General features: G+C 38.8%; 1 protein-coding gene across 2 annotated transcripts in view; it reads left to right on the top strand.

The window, feature by feature from the left end:
- The first annotated feature begins 9,442 nt into the window (after nucleotides 1–9,442).
- Nucleotides 9,443–10,657, top strand: part of Bmpr1b (bone morphogenetic protein receptor type 1B) — a 42,741-nt gene continuing 41,526 nt past the window's right edge. The window contains exon 1 of one of the 2 annotated variants that reach the window (XM_032897250.1): nucleotides 9,443–9,600. In XM_032897250.1, the coding sequence (XP_032753141.1) occupies nucleotides 9,458–9,600 (143 nt within the window). In that variant the 5' untranslated portion in view covers nucleotides 9,443–9,457. The remainder of the gene's footprint in view (nucleotides 9,601–10,657) is intronic. The other variant, XM_032897251.1, reaches the window with a different exon arrangement.

Below are 10,657 nucleotides of genomic sequence, written 5' to 3'. Positions count from 1 at the left end.
TCTCTAGAAGGTTTCACGTTGGTAGAACTTGGGCATTTCAATCACTCAACACAACCAGAGTGGTGTTGTAACATGAGTGTGCCTGTGTAGGGAAAGAGACACAATGGTCTTGGAATAGGGACGTGTGTAGGTGTTTAATGAGGAAGGCCCTATTTGCCAGTGCCCGCACATCCTTCAGGCACTAGCCAATGAATACAGCCATTCGCCACATTCTTTATGGAGGCTTAGTCAGTCACTAAGGCCAATTAGTAAGGAGGTGGCTGAGCTGGGCCGGTGAACCCATTTGTCAGGCTCCATTGGTCAGCGACCATATCTGTCCCTTGACATTCTCCAAGCTGTAGCACTGCCAGGAACCAGTGCCTTCCCATTCGACTCTGAATCTTGAAAAGTAAACGTCTCCTTTTCCACCCAACATTCAGTTTTCCTCGGGCATTTTACAGTCAAAATTCCACTGGTCAGCTTTCTAAAATCTTAGACACATAACTAACTGTTCAAAGCAATGAATAGGTATTTAAACCACTGACTGGAAAGAAAAAGGGAATTTTTGACATTAAATATTTGAATGAGAACAAGGATTGTTAGCAAATTTCCACAATTCGGTGCTTTATCTTATTTCCCCACTTTTTAAAAATTTTTAAAAATTAAAAAAAAATTAAAAATTAAAAAAAATTTACATTCCAGATTTTATTCCCCTCCCAGTCCACCCTCCGACTGTTCTACACCCCATACCTCTTCACTCCCACCCCACCTCACCCTACCACATCCCTCCACCCCCAGGCTCCAAGAGATTGTCCCCATCCCCACCCACCCCCCACCAGACTTCTAAACTCCCTGGGGCCTCCACAGTCTCTTGAGGGTTAGGTGCATCTTCTCTGACTGAACCCAGACCTGGGAGTCCTCTACTGCATAAGTGTTGGAGGCCTCATCTCAGCTGGTGTATGCTACCTGGTTGGTGGTCCAGTGTCTGAGAGATCTCAGGGTTCCAGGTTACTTGACACTGCTGGTCCTCCTATGGGTCACCCTCCTCCTCAGCTTCTTCCAGCTTTTCCCTAATTCAACCACAGGTGTCAGCAGCTTCTGTTCATTGGTTGGGTGTAAATACCTGCATCTGACTCTTTTCACTTGCTTTTTGGGTCTTTCAGAGGGCAGTCATGATAGGTCCCTTTTGTGAGTGTTCCATAGCCTCAGTAATAGTGTCAGGCTTTAGGGCCTCCCCTTTTGCTGGATTCTACTTTGTGCCTGTCTCTGGACCTTTTCTTCCCCCCTCAGGCTCTTCTCCATTTTCATAGACTCTCAGCACTCAAAGGGTGGGACCCTAGATGAAATGCCCTACAGTGGGGAGAGGGAACTTGTTGAGTCCATCTCCAGCAGAAAGACAGGGCATCAAGCATGGGATGGGGCTGCTATTCCACCTTTCCCCACTTCTTTACCCACAACAACGTGCAAACCTTTGATTCCCACTTCTTGCTCCTGCCTGCCCTCTAATGGAAACATTGTAGAATAGAAAAGATAGTCACTATTTCAAGACCTTAAAAAGGATAACAGCATCAACATCCTAATGTGGAAGGGGAAAAAAACCCACAGGGTTCAACCCCAAGTGGAAAAACTACAGGCAACTAATGAGCGCTGAAATGTTCTTTTAATGAGACATCTGATACTTGGGTTGTTTTCATTATTCCTGATGTGTTTATCTTGAATAAATATATTTGTTCTTAAATATTTCCCATATTTAGTCTTCTGCTTCCTGTTTCAGCAGTATTACTATTGATAAAATTTATTACATTTTAAACAAAATGATTAGTCTTTGCATGTGCATCTAAGCAGTTGCTATCCTCAGGCAAGAGCTGCTATGTACTGTTTTGCTTATAGCCCTGAATGCCTGACTTCTGTCTGTGAGGATTGTATTTGAGTTCATGGGATACATGAAACTAACCCTTTTATAACCCCCTTCCCAATTATAACTTTAAAGCCATGCAGCTTCTCATTGGCTGTTCTGCTGCACAGTGGATGGGCTATTCAGGGGCTGCATAGCCTTTCTTTATGCTTAGCCTGCAATGGATTAAATGGGTCTGTCTACCTCATTGATGATCTAAACTCTCATATCTGCTCTCTTCAGCATTCCCTTCTGGTTTTTATTCATTTGTTTACTACATTCGTAATAAATTAACTATGGAATAGTAAACAGCAACCGCATACGTGTCTATAAATTATTGCCTTGATCTGATTATTCTGACAGAAACAAGACACTCCTCCCATTTCTGCTAGATTGACAGCTTGGCATTTAATTAATGGTAAATCTAGTTGGAAGCAGTCACTTTGTCATCTTGCTGTCTTCGTTTACTTAGGTCACGTTGCACAATGAGCACCTCGCATGCTCACTCAGAGTGGTTGAAGGCTACCTAAGTTTAAGTAATTATTGAAGTATTGTCTCGATTCTGACTTAGCTATAGTTTACCTGTCTTTTGGTGCTGTTAATGTCTTTCTGGCTTAAAACAGCTTGCATTCTGTCTGCATAAAGATAATGCAATAATTCACCTTCATCGTCTTCTATGAGGAGTACCTTTTACTTGATTTTTTTTTCAGTGTTTCTAAGCTGGCTTTTGATTAAAAAAGAAAGATCGTTGGAGTTACTAGACTTGGATATTTGCTTTTGTTACTGAAGCGCCTGACCTAAGATTGTCTGTAAAATATTACAGGCTGACTATTCCTTATCCATGATACTTGACATTATCTACCGACACTGTAAGTTGACTGACACTAAGTTTATGAAATATTTTTAAACAACTTTATATGAAAGTATTGAACTATGTGATGTAGCATTTAAACAGTTAAAAGATTTGGGGAAGGCTGGAGAGATGACTCAGAGGTTAAGAGCACTGACTGCTCTTCCAGAGGTCTTGAGTTCAAATCCAAGCAACCACATGGTAGTTCACAACCATCTGTAATGGGAGCCTATGCTCTCTTCTGGTGTGTTTGAAGACAGTGTCAGTGTACTTACATACATCAAATAAATAAATCTTTAAAAGAAAAGATTTGGGGTTTGAGGATATTTCTTGGGGTTGTCAGAAATGTTTAACTTGGAATAAATTGCTTGTTGATAATCAACAATGTAGAATGAAGTTTGCTTATTTTCCAAAAACTTTTCACAAACATGCACATAAACACACAAAAGCATGGTCAACTAACTGGGCATAGTTGACTTGTACCTGTAGTCCCAGCACTCAGGAGGGTGAGACAGGAGTATTATAAGCTGAAGACATTTTCGGTTACAGTGAATTCATGGACAGCCTGGGCTATCTAATGAGACATCACCTTGAAAGACAAGAGAAAACCAAACCAAAGCAAAGTTTGGGGTTAAACAATTACTGTACTTAATGTCACTGCTGCCAAGAATCGATTGGCATGGCACAGCAGTGACTCCTGTGTGTGATGATGAGCCAAGGAACGTGGTCTTCTTTAATGTGAAATCTTTGATTTTTCTGGTTTGTTTTACACTGATGTTTTTCGTTCTGTATCAGGATGTGAAAACAATCATTTCCTCATTTTGAACAGAAGAGCAGTTTGTAAATTCACTGAAGTACCTGTTAACCATGTTCAATTCTGATTTTCTAGCCCACAGATAAATTCAGGTGTAGAAACAAGAGTTATGCTCCATTTGGGTGCAAAGAGAAAATTTTATGATGTAAAATTCTTCCCTCACAGATAATTTTTCTCCCACAAGTCAGATATCTGCATTATGACATGAGGCCAATCATGTCTCTCGTGCACTTGTTTTAATACAATGTAGAGACACTTAACAGTGCAAATAGCCTTTTCAAGTTCTTTCTAGTAGCAATGGCATGCATACCTCTTTTCATTTTCCTATTAAAGTCCCCTCAATATCTCTAGATTAACAATCTCATCAATACCTGTTGCCTTTAGGCCTCCCACAATGGAAAAGATGATTGGATTCTTTCTCTACACCTTCATTCCCACTGTCTACACACCTATTCCTGTCTGTTCATATACGGTACATGAATAGAAATATCAGTTCTCACATATTATTATGTTTCTATCACATATTCATTTTCAAACTTCCAATCAGCAAAATACAAAATGCATGCACCATTCTGTTAATAATACATCATGACTATCTCCACTTCTGGTCTCATGACCTGAGTTTAAGGAGGCATTAGATCTCATCTTACTGACGTACAATATGGGGATTGTTCACCTTCCTTGAAATTTGGGTCTCTTCTTATCAAAGGCTCATTCCTTTATCTAGATCCTCATCTAGATTGATTCTTCCAATAGATTTTTGAAAAAGGTGCATAAAATGTACTTTGATACCTTGACTATTAAACTATACCTTAACATTTGCTTTATATTTTTCCCACATATTGATCTTCACATTTTGTATAATTTTTACCCAGATTTTACACCACTCTCTTTTATTCATGTGTGCGGTTTTAGTTTTAATTATGTGAGAAATACAATGCCATTTTTAGTTTTATTTTTTCTTTAATTGAAAATAACTTTTAAACATATATATTATACATTCTCGCACACACATCCTGATTATAGATTACCCTCCCTTTACCCTCTACTCTCAGTTCCTCTCCACATATCTGGATCCATCCTCCTTCTGTCTTATTAGAAAACAAACAAGATTTTAAGGGATAGTGCTGTGCTGTGCTGTGCTGTGCTGTGCTGTGCTGTGCTGTGCTGTGCTGTGCTATGCTATGCTATGCTATGCTATGCTATGCTATGCTATGCTATGCTATGCTATGCTATGCTATGCTATGCTATAAGAAAAACTACTGCACCAGAATTGGACAATACAAATAAATAGAAGGAAAAGTACACAAAAGAAGTCACAAGGAACAGGGACCCATTCATTTGGATGCACAAGAATCCCGTTAAAAAAACCCACTAAAAGGAAAGCCATAATAAACATATAAGGGATGCCTTTCCAGCCCTCTGTTCTGCAGGGTTCTCTGACCCTGGAGGGAAGGATTTGATAGTCACATCTCTTTCAATAGTGAGTGTTCCAAGAGCTCTCACTTTTTACACAGTGTCTCAATTTGGTCTCTTTATTTGTTCTCATCTGCTTCTGGAGGGAGCTTCTCTCCTGATGGCTGAGCAAGGCACTGGTCTAGGAGTATAACAGAACCATTTCATTCCCACTTTAAAAACAGAAAACAAAGAAAAAGTACCAGTTATTTTTGGTTTACCCTAGGTCCCTGGGCTGTCTAGACTCAGGTTGTTGGTCACTCAAGCAGTGTTGAATATGGGTTCCATCTCATGGAGTGGGCCTGCAGGGAAATCAAATGTTGGTTGGTCACTCCCACAGCTTTGCGCCATGATTGTACTAGCGTAGCTTGCAGATGGGACACCATTGCAGATGGCATAGCTTTATTATTCATCATAGTTTTGGCTATCTTGGGATTTTTGTGTTTCCATACGATATTAAGAATTGTCCTTTCAGAGTCTGTGAGAAATTCTATTGTAATTTGCTGGAAATCGCGTTGACTTTGTAGATCGTTTTTCGGTAAGATTAGCATAGGAGATCTTTTTTATCTTCTGATATCTTCTATTTCTTTCTTTAATGACTTGAAGTTATTTTTATCTATCATATAAGTCTTTCGCTTACTTGCATAGAGTTACCTCAAAATATTTTATATTATTTGAGGCTATTGTAAAAGGTTTCCTTGATTTTTTTCCCATAGGTTGATGTCATTTGTATATAGGAAGGTTACTGTTTTTTCTGAGGTAACTTTGTATCCAGCTAATTTGTTGAAACTGTTTATCAGCTGTATGTATTTCTTGGTGGATTTTTAGGGCCATTCATGTGTTATCTTATCATCTGCAAATAAAGGTACTTTGACATATCCCTTTACAATTTGTATCCCCTTGGTCTACTTCAGTTACCTTATTGCTCTAGCTAGGACTTCGAGTACTATATTGAATGGATATGGGGAGAGTAAACAATCTTGTCTTGTTCTTAATTTTAGTGGAATTGCTTTGAGTTATTTTGTTTGTTTTATGTAGGCACTTACTGCTATAAACTTTCCTCTTAGGGTAGACTTCCCTGTGTCACATGAGTCTGAGTATGCTCTAAACTCATTTTCATTCAATTCTAGAAAAATTTTAATGTCTTCCTTAATTTCTGCATTGACACATTTTTCATTCGCTAGTGAGTGGTTTAGTTTCCATGAGTCTGTAAGCTTTCTGATATTTTTTGTTGTCGATGTCAAGCTTAATTTTGTGGCGGTCGGCTTAGATGCTGGTTCCATTTCAGTGTACTTGTTATCTAGTGAGACTTGTTTTGTGTCTGAGTATATGTAGTCAGTTTTGGATAAAGTTTCATGAGGTTCAGAGAAAAGGTTAAAATCTTTATGTTCAGTCGATATGTTCTATAAATACCTCCTAGTTCCATTTAGTTTCTAACAGCAATCATTGCCAACATTTCAGCAATTATTATTTTAATCTTATTCTTTATTTCTTTCACTCTGGCCTCTGATTCTTTACAGATTTAAGGTCTTTTTAATTTTACAAACTGGAATGTAGGTCTCTCCTGAGTAGTTTTCTGTCAACTTAACGAAAGCTTGAGTCATTTTAGAGGATGGAACCTAGATGGAGAAAATGCCTTAGTAACATCAGGCTGTAGGAAACCTATACGGCATTTTCTGAATTTGTGATCAATTTGGGAGAGCATAGCCCATGGTAGATGGTGCCAGCTCTGGGCTGATGGTCCTGGATACTATAGAAAAGCAGGCTGAGCAAGCCATGAGGAGCAAGCCAGTAAGCAGCACCCCTCCATGGCCTCTTCATCTGTTTCTGCTTCCACATTTCTACCCTGACTTCCCTGGATAGAGTTATAAGCTAAGGTGAAATAAACTCAACCCCCCACTTCCCAATCGTGTCTCCACAGTTGGTTGTTTACTACCAGTGGGTACTGGGAATTGAACCAGAGTCCTGTGTAAAACAGCAAATATTCTTAACCTCCGACCCCTCCCTCTCGCCCCATTGTTCTGATTCTTACACTTGGCCTTTTTAAACTAGAAGCTCATGATAATTCAGTGCGTGGTTTACCGACTTGATCATCTACTGTTTTCGCAAGTTTGTCTGGTTTTCTCCTACTGACGTCCATGAGGTTCCCGAGCCTCTTCCTCTGTGTGTTTGTCTCTTCTCCAGCTTATCTGTCATTCCATCTACTGAGATTTTCATCGGTTAGAGTCATATGTTTGGCATTCCTTGCTTTTCACAGCAATGCACTTTTGTTTTTCTGGTGTGCCTTTTAATAAGCTAAGAGTGTTGATAACAGTTGTGTTATCTGCTATCTGCTTTCATCATTTGCTCAGTTTCTTCCTAGTTGTTTTCTCTGTATGGGTGTTTTGTCTTCAGTCTCTAATGTTGGAGAGGTTTTTCTTCAGATATCTCCTATCCCTGAACTAGTGACTCATGTGTGGGAGTATGGGATACTGAAAGAGCTGATGGGAAGCTTCCAGACAGAACTCTTCACTAGTGGGCCTCCTTTATAGGATAATGGCAGAATCGCACTGTTTTGCTATCCCTTTCTTTAGCCTTTGGCTTGGTTTCAACCTCCTTAGATTTCCCAGGGAAAAGGCAAAGCCTTGTGGGAAAGAGGACAGGAAGGAAATCCGTATCCATTGTGATTTGGCAGTAGCACTCCTGCCTCCTTTGTGCTGTGTTTTTCCAAGTCCTGACCTAAGGGGCAAAAAAAGGAAAATAAAGTGTCTAGTATTGTAAGCATGGGATTTACCCTTCTAGTCTCCTTCACCAGCTGGAGAGCTGGGTCATTAGCCTGCAAGACATCTGCATAATAAATGAGTATTAGTTGTTTATTTTAAATAACTTCAAGGAAGAAGCAGGAAGGAATAGCTTTCTCATCATACTGTCCCTAGAGGTAACTGAGGTCATCAAGTTTGGTATGATTCAATCCAGATTTACAAAGAAGGCATTTGTTATGGCAGAGTGATATATGAATATACCTACATGCACTGTTTTAAACAGGTGTACACACTCCTCCTCTGTGAACAGACTTGTAACAAATGGCTTGCAACACAAGGGAATAGGACAAGATGTTTAATTTCAATGTATCCTGGAGTTTAACTTATCTACCTTATAGATGAGATTGGACATAATGGAATCTAGAGTATATTTTAGTTAAATATATTTAATAGATTAAATAAAGGTTGGCCAGCAAGCCCGGGGAATCTCTGCATCTCTGCTTCCTGGGCACTGAGATTATGGCCACATCTATAATCACCATTTTAATATAGGTGTTTAGGATAAAATTTAGGTGTCCAAGCTTGTCTAGCAAGCATTTTACAGACTCAGCCATCAACCCTCGCTAGACATAACAATGATTTTTGCTTGAACTAATCACGAAAATTAGACTAACTCGTATAATGCATAGAAGGTCCAAAAAAGGTTGCAATAGATATTTTTTCCTAATTTTCTCATGTTCTGTTTCAACCTGTGACTATAATCATGTATATAAAAATATGATAAATGTACTCTCTATAGATCTTGTCATATTGAATAAATTCCTTTTGATATATAACTTTAGTTTTTTTTAACCAATTAATCTATGATCAGTTTTTATTGCAATTTGTTATAATTATAGTCTAGTTAGATGTGGTATGAGAGAAATTTTAGACTATATATTTGCAATCATTATTTTAAGAATAATGAAATGCGTTACAGTGTCGTAAAGTTATACAAGGCAATGTGGATGTCTATTTGGAAGACAGAAATGCCTGTTACTAAACCCAGGCCATCTGCCTTTAGGGGATCATTCCTACATAGTATCTTCCATCAAAGATAGTAGAAGTATTACAGATAAACACTTTATCTGTAAAAGCTTGTGGGAAAGATATATCTTTTGAAGTATGTGGTTATAAATCTTTTATTTTTCCAAGCGTTTTTTTTGCAGATTAAACATGCACTACTGTACTGGTTGGTTTTTGTCAGCTCGACACAAACTAGACTCAACTGGGAAGAGTGAACTAAAGTGTGGAATTGTCTTCATTAGATTGTCTTATGGGCATATCTGTAGGACGTGTTTTAATTGCTAATGTATGTACAAGTTCCTGGACCACTGTGGGTGGTTCTGTCCCTATGCACATGGGTCTGGGTTGTACAAGAAGAGTAGCTGATGTGGTTAAAAAAAAAAAAAGATAGTGTCAGGTTTCAGACAATCTGGTTTCAAAATGCTGCTACATCATCTGACTGTGTATAGAGTAATTAGTTAAAATTCAAGACTTGAATTTATTATCTGAAAGTGAGAATGATAACATTTATTCTAATGAAATCATCAAAATACATGTCTTCTTTTTGAATATTTGTCGCAAGTTATTTTAACTCAGTGACCTACTGTCTCTTCCACAGAAGTCCAGAAGGCTGTCCTAACCCTCATCCATTATTCTTTACAGAGAAGTTCATTGATAACATGCTCTTACGAAGCTCTGGAAAATTAAATGTGGGTACCAAGAAGGAGGATGGTGAGAGTACGGCCCCCACTGCTCGGCCCAAGGTCCTGCGTTGTAAATGCCACCACCACTGTCCTGAAGACTCCGTCAACAATATCTGCAGGTTGGTGATAGAAATGTTTCAAATGTCACTTTCACAAGTGGTTACGTACCATTTTAAACATACATTGCTTCTAAGAAAGTGACCTGGAGATGGTACTGTATATAGGGAACTATCTAATCATGTTTTACCCTGAACTGGTGTTTGAGTCCTCTTTTTCCATAGACACATAAACAGAACATGGATCTCAGGCTCCTTGTCAATGATCAGAAACTATTATGTTCTTTTCATATTCACATAACAGATTCCATGTGTATATGCTAATCTTGTTTTAACCATTCACTACACTGAGATGGTTAGTATTTTGTACTGGTGAGAGATTGATAAGTTGTTTCTGGAAAGCAGTTCTCTGATGGAGTTTAGCCGAATCACACACATGTTAGTGGAGACTGTCACAGTAGCAAAACTATGGAGTTGGAAATAATGTTTTACAAAGACAAAGAGTTCAGTTTCAAATAATCTAGAGCAGTTTTCTTTGAAGATATCTACATCCAGGAAGAATATCTGGGTAAGTATTTACACCGCCATTGGCCAGGAGGTCATGACAAACTGATCCGAATGTTTTTGTTGCTGCTGAGAGGTTTTACAATGCTTATCACGATGGGGAGTCTCATACAGGTTTTTGCACTAGTATCCCTAGGCCAAAGATGACAGATGCTCCCAAAGGGAGCTATGACTTCACCACTGGAAATTTCCTCACCTGACTTCATGTGATGGGTCACAGGTAGAGTGTAGGCACACTAAAAATAATATGTAAAATTATGTTCCTGCTATGTTTGCATAAGACACATAAGACATAAATAAACTTCATGGTTGGGCATAAGTTCCATCCCCAAGATATCACATTAAGAGATTACAAATATTTTAAAAATGTAAAAAGAACAACAAAGTAGAGCAGTGGCCAGCTTTAGCTAGGGAACCCATGTCTTAAAAATTTGGAGGGTTACAAATTAAGTGCTTGCTTTTCACGTAGACCTGCTGAGCTCCGCTGGCTTGATTGACTATGGCTTGAGGGTGATTTCTGGACTTGGGCTTGCCATTCCTCCCTTCTTTCTTGGAC

The sequence above is a fragment of the Rattus rattus genome, chromosome 3 (assembly GCF_011064425.1).
Source record: "Rattus rattus isolate New Zealand chromosome 3, Rrattus_CSIRO_v1, whole genome shotgun sequence".
In the NCBI taxonomy this organism is placed as follows: Eukaryota; Metazoa; Chordata; class Mammalia; order Rodentia; family Muridae; genus Rattus; species Rattus rattus.
Note: the sequence above shows the minus strand (reverse complement) of the source record. Positions and strands in the feature narration are given on the sequence as shown.